Source organism: Notechis scutatus, chromosome 2 (assembly GCF_049901735.1).
Source record: "Notechis scutatus isolate UNSWTSFEM ecotype Mainland chromosome 2, rNotScu1.2, whole genome shotgun sequence".
NCBI lineage: Eukaryota > Metazoa > Chordata > Lepidosauria > Squamata > Elapidae > Notechis > Notechis scutatus.
The window spans coordinates 236,058,850-236,073,430 of NC_142010.1; the positions used below are offsets into that span (position 1 = coordinate 236,058,850).

Sequence of the window (14,581 nt, forward strand, 5' to 3'; positions counted from 1 at the left end):
CATTATTTTCAAATAATCTCATTATGATTAATCAAACTTTTGATTAGTTTTAAAAAACTTTAAAACATTTACAATATAGAGAATATAGCAGCTGAGTTAGAGTTCTGTTTGTTACAGAAATATGTTTAGGAGCCAAAGACACTGACAAACATTTACAATAAGGTGAGACGAGTTGAAAGACAGTTGGCCATGGTTCCATAATTTCCCACATGATTTCGTCCCTTCATTTTAGTTTTTGCAAAAGTTTCTACCCGCAATTTAGAATCCAGATTACCCAGGATTCAAAATGATATAAACCCTATTATGTAAGCTATGACAAAGGTGAGGATGATAGGAGAGAAACAGAAGCTCACAGATATGTAACTAGATATGTTCCCCAAACCCCAAAAACCTTAACCTTAGACTGTCTACTATTGACCTCACCCCTTTCTTAAGAGGTCTATAGGGGGCGTGCATAAGCGCATCAACGTGCCTACCGTCCCTGTCCTATATATTCTTTTATTTTTTCTTATATGTACCCATTTCATGTATTCATAACTATGTATATACTTATACCTATTATCTTGTAAGCAATTGACAAATCAAATAAATAAATAAAAATAAAAAATAAACACATGACCCCATTGTGTCTTTCACCATGATTAGTATAGGTGAACCCAGTTAATTGTGGCTCAGCTATGAAACATAATTAAATAAATCATGCTTTAGCATAGGAACCAGAAATATAGAATCAACAGATGCCATGTCAACTGCGTATCTCCAGATAGCATTCAGAAACCTTAAATAATAAAATTCATATTTATTTTTAAATTATTCACAATCATGCATGATTGCCTCAAATCTCATGAGATATTATTGTTCCCATTTAAAGTCTTTCGGATTTGAAGAATGAATCCCCCAAATACTTAACATTTTTGCCATTTTGAATTATTTATTTACTTCAACCTATATATAAAACTGTATAAGATCAGTTCATGCTTGAAACAACTGATGACACCTCACAGTGCAATGGAATAACCCAGACTATTATTTTTCTTGGAAACAATGTATGTTTAAATAAGGAACCTATCCGTACAGATAGTCCATCTGCTTTTGCTTACAACAACTCATTCAGGGACATTCAAATATTTAACTGTGTTGAAAAATGTATGTATGTATGACCAAAAAATATAATTATACCTTCTCAGTCTGATGACTTGCTATAAGATCAAGAGCTCTTTTTGTAAATATGTTAGTAGAATACATAGTTTTAAATCCCTCCGCAATTTTTTCTCCATCTCGAAAATCAAGAGCACATCTGGTTACATTTTTAGACACAATAGGCACACAGCGCTCATGAGAATAATAATCTTCACTTCCAAGAAGATAGCCTAAAACAAGGAATGATCAATTATAGTATAATTTCAGAAGGCAAATCTGCAGAAATGCCCTAAAACTAAAAAAAAAAAAAAACCTTCTCAGATTTTTTTAAAATAAGTAAATAAACTCTATCACTTATTTGGCAATGTACTCCATCCTCTATTTAAAAAAGTATAAATAAGTACATTATGTAAAATTATTAAAAGCAATGCAGTAATATATTAAGTGGTTTAATATATCAGAAATATTGATATCAAAATTATAGAATGTTGTAGGCAAGAACAGCTGTTTTTGTTTTGAAATTTACAGAATAAACTGAATCAGGCTTGCAGCAACAGCTGCTCATACAACTTTTGTGCTACTTATATTCATGTTCTCCAGGCAAGTTTTTAAAAATCTGATCTACTACTGACACCAACTGGTGACTTAAGAGACTCAGAATAACGATTTACCACTATCAAATAAGGAAAAATATTTTTCTCTTACTACTGCTGGAATATTATGAATCCTTGAAACTAATAAATGCATCGATTAGCAATTTTTGCACAGAATGATACACTCTGTCTCTCAGAATATTTTCAATAGACTTCTCCAGCTTTAAGAGAGACAATATTAAAGTAATTAGAGTATGCATATAGCTTTCACGTCCAGTTCTTCTCTGAATCTGCCATCAACAAAGCTGAAGATCGTTGCGCAGTAAACTTACATTATATTAGAAACTGAAACCTCTACAGAAACGATTGCAGTATTACCTAATTTTCCCAACTTACTTTGCTTCAAATGTTTTGAAATTGCAACTCCCAAAAGAGCAAAGTATTTGGAGAGTTTCAAGGCTGGAGAACATTGATGCATCTCTTCATAAATCGACACAAGTGTTCAACATGCCCAACATATCAATTATGATAGAATTTCTTTATGAATTCATATGCCGATTCATTTAGGCTTATCGACAACCAGCAAAGAATATATCTGAATAACAGGCAAAAGAAATGCATTTTATAATTGTACATAGTGTACATTTGTTTCACTTTTGTGCACTCTGCTACTTGTTTAAAATTTGAAAGGCTTCATTCTTTGTGTCTTGATTACCCAGTTCAAACGAATCTTCTACCTGAGGTTCACTCATCGCTAAGTTTCCATTTCATTTGTGTGGTTTTGCCTTGATGCATTCAGTGAACCTGGACACCAGAGTTCGAAGCCTATGGAGTTTGCCTTAGCCTATAACTGATCTCAGGCAATTATAACTTGGTCAATAATAAAAGAAATCATGACTTGGCTTACCAGTCCGGGCTATTGGAAATGATAGAACATTCTTAGCATACAGCGTAAAGAAAGAATGAAAATAGATTAGCTTACCAAAGTAAGTATCAAACCCTCTACGGGTAGGAAGACATTCTTTTCTGTACATTCCAATATGCCACTTCCCCACCATGTGAGTAACATAACCTGCTTCTTTAAGCAGTTCAGGCAGGAGTTTTTCATCCAGTGGGACACAGCTTGGCTGACAAGGCCAAATTATTTGATGCTGTAAACCTGTATGGATCTAATGAAAAGAAATGTGCCTTAACAATGTAACTAATGTTACATTAGTTCCCATGTAACATTAGGAAGGTTAGCCAGTTCTATCTACAGCAGGGTTCCTCAACTTTGACAATTTGAAGAGGTGTGGAGCTCACAGAATTCCCTAGCCAGCAATATATTGCTGGCTGGGAAATTCCGAGAACTGTAGTCCATACCTCTTCAACAGGTGGAGTCCTCGACTTATAATCACACTGAGCCCAAAATTTATGTTGCTAAGTGAGACATAATTTGTTAAGTGAATTTTGCCCCATTTTATGATCTTTCTTGCCACAGTTATTAAGTGGATCGCTGTAGTTGTTAAATTGGTAACAGGCAGGGGTGGGATGCTACCGGTTCTGCCCAGCTCTATAGAACCGGTAGCTCTGAAGAGCAGCAGACACTGAACCGGTTCTGTGTCTGCTGCTGTTTGGCCCACCCACCCACCTAGGCTCTTACCTGACCTTTATTTCCTGCATTTTTCAACCTCAGCTGCTTTGCGTGGCACAGCTGAGGTTGAAAAAGCATTAAAAAGGTGCTTTTTGAAATGCTGCGCACCTGCACGCAGCGCTTATCAGCTGTCTGGGTGGCACAGCTTAATTGCTATTTTACACACACACAGAGCACGCAAAACATTACACCGAACCGATAGTAACACCAGTTGAATCCCACTCCTGGTAACAGGGCTTTTAAGTGAACCTGGCTTCCCCATCGATCCGCTTGCCAGTAACCATCCTAAATATGAATAACTTGCCAAGAGACCGTGCCTATAGGGATGCTGCATTGATTGTGAAAAACAGTCATAACTCAACTTACAACAGTTCATTCAAAGTTGCAATGGTACTGGAAAAAATGAGTTAATTTTTCCTGTACCATTGCAACTTTGAATGAACTGTTGTAAGTCAAGTTCTAGCAGTATTTGTCTTAGAGCGGGGGTGTCCAACACGACACATTGTCATCATGTGACATATTGTGACTTTCCCCCCTTTGCTAAACTGGGGGAGGGCGTGGCCAGTGGGTGACGCATCCAACCCATGGGCCACGAGTTTGACACCCCTGGTCTATAGTGACATATGTTTATCAGAAGACAAATCTGAATATTGGAAAAACCAATCACGACAACTTTAAGTATAACCAAATAAAGAAATATATGAAGATAAAGAATAGTTTGCATGATGTATCCGTAAGAAAACACTTAAACATAGTTAGCTTGCATTTATAGGACATCTGTATTTTGATTTTAAATAAAAGGCAGCCAAGCTCAGAACTGCCACTTCCTTATTTCAGATTAGGTACACTTATCTGATTACAGAAAATGTTTGAAATTGACTCATCAACTCTGTCTTCTTCTTTTTAATAAATCCCTACCTATCCTTCTTTATCTTAAAGCTGGGGAGGGGAGAGGCAGAAGGAAAGTATAATGGAAACTCAGCTAGAGGAGCTTACATTTTATGTACACTAAAGATACAACAACAGATCTTCACTGGGGCCACAAGAAGCATCCTCCTTTAATTATTCAAATCTTGAGAAATCCCAAGGTTCACTCATGAATGCTGAGTCTTTGTGAAATCTTATGAGAGAATACAGGTCTTAAGACCATTCATTTAATGACCATTCAAAGTTAATACAAAACTAAAAAACATACTTACAACTAGAACTTGCACTTACAACTGCTGCAACATGATCAAGAGGGTTGCAGTGTTCCAGAGTCAAGAGATCGCCATTTGTGACTTTTCCAATTGGCTTCCAACAAGCAAAGTCAATGGGGAAAGCCAGATTCATTTGACAACTGTATGATTCACTGAATGAGCATGGAGGTTTATTTAATGGCCATAGCAGAAAAGGTCATAAAATTGGAGCTTAAGGGTCTCACTTAGCGAAAGATGTCCTGGTCCTAAATGTGGTCATAACTCCAATACAACATACAAGCAGTAATGTATTTGTACTTATTAGATTTTAAAATATTGAGCATTCCTGGATGTTGGAGAATGGGGAGGAAAAAAAGATTAGTTTATATTCAGACTCAAATTTGTAATATGTTCAAAGATCTGATAGATAAGTAGGATACACATATTACAACTCTATTTTGTTTAAAACATCTTTGCTGCAAATCTAGCTCTCTGTATGGTGAACCTTAATTGGCTTCATGTATTGATTTGTCAGGGAAATCAATGTATTGATTTGTCAGGGAACCACGGGGAACCACTTTTCCATACAGAAAAGGTGAATGGTATCCAGGACAAGCATTGTGCTAAGTTGCTGGGAACACCTTGAAGCAACCTCATCGCAATTTTGATCTATTTTGATCTAAGTGCTAGAGCCCACTGTAACTACATAGCCAAAAAGGCATTAAGAGTTGTTAACCTAACCCTGTGTAGCTTTTTCTCCGGTAATATCACTCTACTAACTAGAGCATATAAAACATTTGCTAGACCAATACTTGAATACAGCTCATCAGTCTGGAACCCACATTACATATCTGATATTAATACAATTGAGAAAGTCCAGAAATATTTTACGAGAAGAGTCCTCCACTCCTCTACTCGTAATAGAATACCTTATGCCACCATACTTGAAATTTTAGACCTAGACAACTAGAACTACGCTGCCTTCTGTTCGATCTAAGTATAGCACCTAAAATGATATATTGCAATGTCCTACCTGTCAATGAATACTTCAGCTTCAACCAAAACAATACAAGAGCACACAATAGATACAAACTCAAGGTAAACCACACCAAACTTGATTGCAGGAAATACAACTTCAGCAACAGTGTAGTCAATGTCTGGAATACTCTGCCTGACTCTGTGGTTTTTTCCCCCAAACCCCAAAAACTTTAACCTTAGACTGTCTACTATTGACCTCACCCCTTTCCTAAGAGGTCTGTAGAGGGTGTGCATAAGCGCACCAACGTGCCTACCGTCCCTGTCCTATTGTTTCTTTTTTTCTTATATGTATCCATTTCATGTATTCATAACCATGTTTATACTTATACCTGTTATCTAATAATAACTTGACAAAAATAAATAAACAAATAAATTTTGGGGAAAGTAAGGGTACAATTCTGACTCTTGAACTAAGGCTTTTGAAGAAGCAAGCATTTTATCTATGTATACATTTTCCCCTGCAAAAATGTTCTCAAAGAGAAGTTAAACACTGTGGTATCTTATAGAAACCAATCATGCTGGTGCAATTTGAGATGTTGTAAGAATTCTTCAGAATTACCAAAAAAAAATTGTTTCTCTTTAGTCTATTTCCAAATGGATATCGTCAGACTTCCTAGGTGCAATACATTCACTCTAAAAAAGTGGGGGAGGGAGATTCAACTCAAAATCTTGAGTAACAAGAAACACCTATAAACACAAAGTTCATTAAGTCACAGGTGCTAATTGAAAAAAACTACCCTAATTAGTTTTTCTTAGTTGGTTTCTTCCCACAATTCTATTATTAACATATTCTGGGTATAATACTCACCGGAAAGTAGAAAAGGTTTTGTGGTTTTCTACCCCCTCATCTCCTATGCTGAAAAAGGAACTTATTACTAAACATTTTACTAACATGGAAAAAAATATTGGTGTTTCCATTTATAAGTCATTTTCCATAATAGAGAAGTTTAAGAATATACAATACCCCCATTTCTTGAAAAACAAAATTAAAAGCCACAAGAAGACTCTGTAAAGGACATTATCCATTTTGACTGTATCTTGTGACCAGGAGACAATTTCTTATCTTTTAAGGCTGACTTAAGTAACAAAGTGAACACACTGAATAAATAACTGGCTAAATGTATACAAAGTGAGGCAAAACAAGTCAAAAGCATTACGTTTCTCATCTCCCTTTAACTACCCTAACAATTTTTTTTTTATCGAAGGCATCTTTTTATTGTGTTGCAGGAATTCAAAATCTAAATGTGTCCTATGTGAAATGCATTCTTTCATTTGACCTGAAACTGCCATAATTCAGCATGATTGGTTGACTCTTATTTTCTTTATACTAACTGTACTTGCACACATTTCTATTATACCTTATTTGTTTTTTAAAAGGAAAAATATCTCAAATATTGCAATATTTCCTTAGAAGTGAGCTGACTGTTGCTCTTCTCTGCACCTTCTAGCTCTATAGTATTGTACATAGAATGGTATATACTAGTGTTTCAGGACTGATTCTTTTCTCTATTATCTCTTTCTCTATTCTACAATCCCAGTTTATTTTTAATTCATTTCTTAATAACCTTCAACACAGAACTTGCCCTTTTCATAAGGAACTAGGCTCACCTGATATTTCCAACATTCTCCCAAACCATCAATCAATGTATTCCTAAAAATCAGAGGGTTGGCCTCATGTATTCAATTCATTAATTTTCTACTTGACATTTCCTCTGGTAGCTCAGTGACATACCCCTCACTTGCTTCAACTTTCCTCTATAACAACCTTGTGAAATAGGTTGGGCTGAGACCAAGTGACTAGCTTCTATGGGTGACACTTGAACCTGGTTCTCCCCTACATCCCTTTATATTTGTATAATGTAAACTTATAAATTTAATAATTATATTTGCCTTTAATACCAATTTCCTAATTTATAGAGATTCTTTTCCTCACATTCTTTAAACCTAAAGTATCAGCAATTTGGCTAGTCTCCTGCTCATCTTTAACATCAGGTAAAAGAAGAACTGGGCCTAAATTTTATTTTTCTTGTATGTAACCATTTCATGTATTCACAACTATGTATACATTTATACTTATTATCTTGTAAACAATTGGCAAATCAAATAAATAAAATAAATAAATAAATAAAGAGATTTTTGGGAAAGTCTACACTTTATATCCCACCCCTGAGGAAATGTTTAATTCCACCTTTCCACCTTCTGTCATTCTGTATTATCTGGTCATGATTTCTCCTGATTTATGAATGATATATTTTTTCTCAGAAAATCATCGTGGTTGACCTGGTTCTGAAAATCAAGGCAGGCTTTATAATGTGATCCAATATTTTTCCAGTTCAAGTTTAATTAACAGAATAGCAGAATAACAGAGTTGGAAGCGACCTTGGAAGTCTTCAAGCCCCTGCTCAAGCAGGAACAGATACCATTTCAGACAAATGGCTGTCCAATCTCTGCCTAAAAATCTTTAGTTTTGAGCACCCACAACTTTTGGAGCTGTTTCCACTGTCAGGAATTTTCTCCTTAGTTATAGATTGCTTCTCTCCTTGATTAGTTTCCATCCATTGATTTCAGATACTTTGGAAAATAGGTTGACCCATTCTTCTTTGTGGCATCTCCTTAGATATTGGAACAGTGCTATCATGTCACCTGTCATTAAATTAGGCATATCCAATTCCTGCAACCATTCTTCATAAGTTTTAGCCTCCAGTCTCCTAATCATCTTTGTTGCTTTTCTCGGCACTCTTTCCAATTCTTTATGGGACATGGAGTAATAGACTTGAAGGTCTTCTACTAGTCCAATCCCCTATTCAAGCAGGAGACCCTACACCAATATATAATAGAAGACCCTATTATAAAACTCTCTCTCTCCTATCGAAGTGGGTTCAAAGCACCAAAGTTTTACCTCCTTCTGCAAGAGGTGCGGGTTAAGAAAAAAAAACCAGCCATTGTTGTTATACACCTCAATTTTCCTGGGGACAAGCTCAACTCCTTTTAGCACCTACCTGGTACCTGCCGGTCAGCAGCTGACTGCGAGAGGGAGTACATAGGGGCTGCGTATAGTAGCGCTCCAGACGCACTCCGCCGGCACTCAGCGCGTCCAAGTTCGGGGTGCGGATCTGGGAGCCGTGCCAGCCCACGTCGTTCCAGCCTAGATCGTCGGCCAGGATGAAGACCAGATGCGGCGACGAGCTTGGAGACCCTGCATGCAGAGGACACAGCTGCAATAAGACCTGCAGCCCCACGAACAGGAGTCGCCGATCCATCGCTCCTCGTCTGGTCGAGCAGGAACTAAGTTGACCGCCCGCCTATAAGGAAGAACTATGATCCAGAGGCGGGACCACCATCAAACTCAGCGTATCCGCCCAATCCGGACGAAGCAGCTTCTCCCAGGGCAATGAAAGGAGGCGGGACTAGGAGCCCGCTGGTTCGCTTGAAGCGCCTTTTTCTAGGTGAACTCCACCGTTGTGCAGTTGAGGCTAATGGGCCATGTAGTGTGATGAAATGACTATCGGGTGCAGAGTGCAAGCCCGAGAACCGGCCGGCCTTTAAGCTGGGCCCGGGTCCCCATTTAGAGAGGTCCCCGTTCAGAGAGCCGGTTTGCACCAGTGCAATCTTGCTGGAAGACAACTTCTAGTATCCCTCCTCATGCGCTTTGCTGAATGGGGCTGTGGCTGTAGTGAACAGTTGTTGGAGGGACACAATCCACATCTTGGAGATGGAAAAGTGAGTTTGGGCCAGCTGCGAACATATAAGTGAGCAAGAAGAGACTAGTGGTTCACCTTCCTCTGAAGAGTAGAGCCCCTTTCCTATTGTAGGGTTAACTGAATTGTATCGCCTCTAATTTGTAGGGTCCTTGGTGCTCTCTGAGCTTGGTTGTTTTCTTGCAGATGTTTCATTACCCAAACTAGAAAACATCAGTGCTAATAAGGAATGGGATTTACTCTGTTTATATTCTAGTGCAGAGGTCTCCAGACTTGGCAACTTTAAGTCTTGTGGACTTCAACTCCCAGATTTCTGGGAATTGAAGTCCACAAGTCTTAAAGTTGCCAAGTTTGGGTACCCCTGTTCTAGTAGCTTACCTGTCAGTGTTGTGATGGGAGTGGCCTTGGAGGTTCTTCCATTAGGCTGTTTACTGTTAGCATGTTTGGTAGTTCCTTGTTTAGGGTATTGTTTATTTCTTAATAGTTGATCTGATGTTAATCTTGGGAGTTAATCTATGCTCATCTGGATGTTGATTGCTGGTGGGGAGGTGTTTTGGTCTTTTTGTTTGTTTTATGGCTTTTTGATAGTCTCTTTTACAGTCTCTACATCTATGTTTCTATCGATAGCTAATTTGTCAGAATGCCAGGCCAAACCAAGTTTAAAACTGCTAGAAAATAGCATATCATCACCTGTAGTTCATGGAGTCAGATGTATACTGTGAATTATCAAATGCTGCATTAGAAGCAAGATTAACTCCATTTGTTTTATACACACCTCAATACATAATATGCTTCATGGAATTAGCCATGTTATAAGAATGATTTTAACTAAAATGTTTGCATAAACTTCGGGGAACTATGAACTGATGGTCTGATGTAAACTTTGTGGCAGGATTCTACCAAGCAACTTATTTTTTTCTTGCTGTAACATATTTCAGTTAGTGGTCAGGAAGTGTAATAATCACTCAACTCTATTTCATTCACAGACTCTTAGTTGCTATTTTCTTGCAAAAACCTGTTGATATAAAACATGGAAATAGCAATACCTATTGTATTTATCAGAGAAAATATATAAATGTTAATCTAAATATATAAATGATAATCTAAATATTAAGGAGTTGGCATTTAGGTCATTATTCACAGCTGTTCTGATTATCAGGGTGTTATCTATTTGACACATTACCATATACTATTACCTTATACTATACATATACATATACAGTATATGTATACATATGTACACATACATATATGTGTATACATTTGTATATGTGTATATAGTGTGTGTGTGTGTTGCAATAATATAATCTTTAAGAATAATCCGATTTTTCTACTAATATCAATTAGATTCACACCACTTAAAAGTATAAGAATGTACTTTTTAACAAATGTATTTTTCGATGCTAGGTAATACTATAGACCAGAGTTCCCCAACCTTTCTGGATTGGCGGCCTAGAGCAGAGGGAGGGGGAAAGGATGATTTTGAGAGCACAAGCGCCCACATTTGCAACGACATGAGTGCAAGTGGTGCCGCAAGCACCCACGAGGCTCATGTGAGTTGGACTGTGAATGCCCACAATGAGGCTTGTGCGAGTGGGGCCATGAGTGTTTGTGATGAAGCTCACGCAAGTGGGGCCACAAGTACCTGTGACAAGGCTCACGCAAGTGGGGCTGTGCATGTGCATGCAAGTTTGTACTCATGTGGCCCAGTGACATTTAGCCCACGGCCCGATAGTGGCCATGGCCCACAGTTTGGGGACCCTTGCTAGAGACAGTTCTGCCATGTTTTGTATTGTATTGTTTTCTAAGTGGATATTCAGCCTGATATATCAGTAGATACTAAATTATTAGCAGTCCTGATTATTCAAACTGCATTTCTATGGCCCTATCATCAGTTTTTTTTACAGTACTCAGAGTTTAGATATATTAATTCTTTTGGAAGCTTCTATTTATTTGAGCAATTTTTATCTAAATGCTCTTTTAAAATGTTAATGCAAACTTAGTTTTGAATAGTACAATAATGTGCATAGCAAAAAAAAACAATTACTACCCACCTGCCTTCAATTGAGGACCTGTATACTGCATGAGTCAAAAAGAGGGCTGTGAAAATATTTACAGACCCCTCACATCCCGGACATAAACTGTTTTAACTCCTTCCCTCAAACAACACTATAGAGCACTACACACCAGAACAACTAGACACAAGAACATTTTTTCCCCAAAAGCCATCACTCTGCTAAACAAATAATTCCCTCAACACTGTTCAACTATTTACAAAGTGTGCACTACTATTACTGTTAATCTTCTCATCACTCCTTATCACCCATCCCCTCCCACTTGTGATTGTAGGACTGTAACTTTGTTGCTTGTATCCTTACGATTTATATTGACTGTTTCCTAGTATGATTTGATTGTTGATTGTACCCTATGACTATCGTTAAGTGTTGCACGTTACAATTCTTGATTCTTAACCAATGTATCTTTTCTTTATGTATACTGAGAGTATTTACACCAAGATAAATTCCTTGTGTGTCCAATCACACTTGGCCAATAAAGTATTCTATTCTATTCTATTCTATTCTATTCTACTCTAAGTTTGTTCTAAGATGTACATTGCTTATAGAAAGGAAATGTTATGGGTTAGCATCAAATAAAGCCACCTTAATGGATTTGCAATCTATCATGGAAAGTATGCATATGGTAAATTTCATGTATAGCTTTTCCCAGTGCCCATCAAATACTGTATATTAGACTTAAAACTCCCAACATTTGCTTCTAGAGGATTGCTATAAGCTAAGTTTTTTCTTGGACAACTAGGAAATAGGAAAAAATAAATTAAAAATAGTCATGCTGAATCAGACTAAAAATACATTTGATTTGTAGAATCAAGCTGCATGTTTGTCCTTAGTGCTTCATCACTTTTCTATATGATCGATAATATAATCAATAATATAATAAAGGGATAGTAGTTTATCCAGCACTTGATATTAATAACTGGTTTGCACCTGTAAAAGGTATTTTATTTATTGACAGCAAAACTCATGGACCCTATCTTATAACAACCTTGGCTATGCCTTTTTTGTTATCATAAGCAATCTCCTAATATTAACCGAATGTTCAAAGAGAACAGAATTGTTTAGCACCATAAAACAAATTTAGAAGTTAAGATTTATTAACTCAACTTTATAGACATTCAAAGGAAAACAGCAGCAAAATATTTCATGCTACATAATATATATGCTCTTTTTAAAAAGGGGGAAGAAGCCTTATGTGAAAAAGGCTGCTAAATTTTCTAAACTACAAACTTCTTGATGCAGGAATTGGGTTACACAACTTTCTTTCCACAATAACAAAGAGATACATTTTTGAACTTTTGTGAGATTATATATTTCTGGAGGGGATCAGAGGAAGGCAATGAAGAAGGCACCAATTATTCAGGATGCAGGAAGAAGGTAAGAACTGCTACCACTAAGTGACACTGTCATGTGACATCATGTTATATGATCACCTTGCTTAGTACAGAAAGTCCAGTCCCAAATGCCATACTTAACTACTTGTGGTCCTAATAGAATATTCTCAATATTCACACATAATTTTCTGCTTTAAGAACGTTTGCTGAAATGTCCTCTTTTTAGATTGAATCAAATACGGCCATTAGTTATACGGTTTCTTTTTAACTGCTTCAGATGCTTCACAGGAGAAGAGCACAGAAGAAAAATGATGTTGAAATTTATTTGATATGCATTTGTTACTCATTTTTATAGCATATCCAGATGGTGGTATTCACATTTTCCCAGCATTCAAATGATGTTTTGTTGTCCAGAAAAGGTCTTTTTCTTTCTATGATAGTTCTGTTACTTTAATGCCACAACCTTTTCTACTAATGTAAAACAATCCAAGTATAAATATAAGTAATAAAATTCACTTTTCTGCTACTTTGTCACCATAAAAAATATTTACAAGGAGTTGATCACCCTCTTAATGCTCAGGTGGCAGATGGAAGCTCTCATGGAGTTCCTTCAAACTGAAATTCTTTCAACTGATGGGAAATGTAAAAACTAGTATCTTCTTCGTTGCTCTTGTCCCATCCCGTCAAGAAATGGTATATTTTCAAAACAGGTTGAACTTTTATCTGCTTGTTACTGTGGAAAGGAAGTTCTATACAAATAGTCCTCGAATTACAACCACAATTGGGGCTGAAATAAACACAGAACTGCACCCAATTTTACAGCCTTTTTTGCCATGATTATTAAGTGAATAACCAGGTCATTCAGCAAATCATAAAATAATTATATTCTGATTTCCAAGGGCCTAAATTGCAATCCCATGACCGTGAGAACACCGTGACGGTTGTTAAAATGAGAACTGGTCATAAATCACTTTTTTCAGCACCATTGTGAGTTGGAATAGTTGCTAAACATATGGACATAACTTGAGGACTACCTGTAACCTAATATTTTGTTCCAGCAATACAAAAACAGTAGCTTTGCAAAAACTTTGTTTTCTTTTTACTACACTGTTTTGCAAATTGTAATTCTTTTCCCTTTCTTTTCCCCTTGTTTTTTAAAGATATAAATGTAATATCTGCTTAAGATCAGAATTACTCGTCAATTATTTAGAGATGAGCTATTATATTTCTGGTAGATAATCAAGCACTCAACATCATAAAGGTACAGGTAATTTGGATATAGACATACAGTTAAATCCAGTGTTCTTAAAATCAGTTTGAAGGAGCCTACTAAACACTACAGTATTGAATGTTTTAAGTATGTAAACATGATTTTTTTTTCTCTTGAATATTTCCTTATGGACGATTATTATTGTTGTTGTTACATTTTTTCCCCAAATGAAATGCAAATATTCACAACATATCTTTTTGCTCCAGAAAAGCTCTTTCATATTTTCTATCTTATGTGATTCAAGTCACATGGGATTTCAAATATAGCAAAATTTCAAATCAAGTTAATCCCATTTTAATTGTCCAACATGACAATTTTGTGATTCTTTATTTATACTTTAGAACTTCCTCCTTTCTTTTGAAGCCGCGTTCTTGTTGGTTCAGTCATTATCAGTGGTTCTTGAACAACAGTTGCTGGGTAATTTTTGCCTAGTAACTCAACCTCCAGCTTCTGTCCAATTTTACTGAGTTCCACGGGAACATATGCAAAAGCCAGACTTTGCTGAGTACTATAGCTGTAACATCCAGATGTAGTGTTGCCAATAACCTGAAAAATGTAAATTTATCACTTATAGATTTATAAGTATATAAAATATATAGTTGATACAATTTGTGTTTCTAAA

General features: G+C 36.5%; 2 protein-coding genes across 2 annotated transcripts in view; both read right to left on the bottom strand.

Moving 5' to 3' along the window:
- ARSB (arylsulfatase B) overlaps window positions 1-8,860 on the bottom strand; it is a 72,551-nt gene extending 63,691 nt beyond the window's left edge. Inside the window, exons 1-3 of the mRNA XM_026670592.2 lie at window positions 8,582-8,860; window positions 2,716-2,902; window positions 1,180-1,370 (exon numbers count right to left, since the gene is read on the bottom strand). Coding sequence (XP_026526377.1) covers window positions 1,180-1,370; window positions 2,716-2,902; window positions 8,582-8,842 — 639 coding nt within the window. The 5' untranslated portion in view covers window positions 8,843-8,860. The remainder of the gene's footprint in view (window positions 1-1,179; window positions 1,371-2,715; window positions 2,903-8,581) is intronic.
- Window positions 8,861-12,434: 3,574 nt separating this feature from the next.
- The window catches only part of DMGDH (dimethylglycine dehydrogenase), a 34,892-nt gene continuing 32,745 nt past the window's right edge, over window positions 12,435-14,581 (bottom strand). The window contains exon 16 of the mRNA XM_026670591.2: window positions 12,435-14,505. Within this exon, the coding sequence (XP_026526376.1) occupies window positions 14,290-14,505 (216 nt within the window). The 3' untranslated portion in view covers window positions 12,435-14,289. The remainder of the gene's footprint in view (window positions 14,506-14,581) is intronic.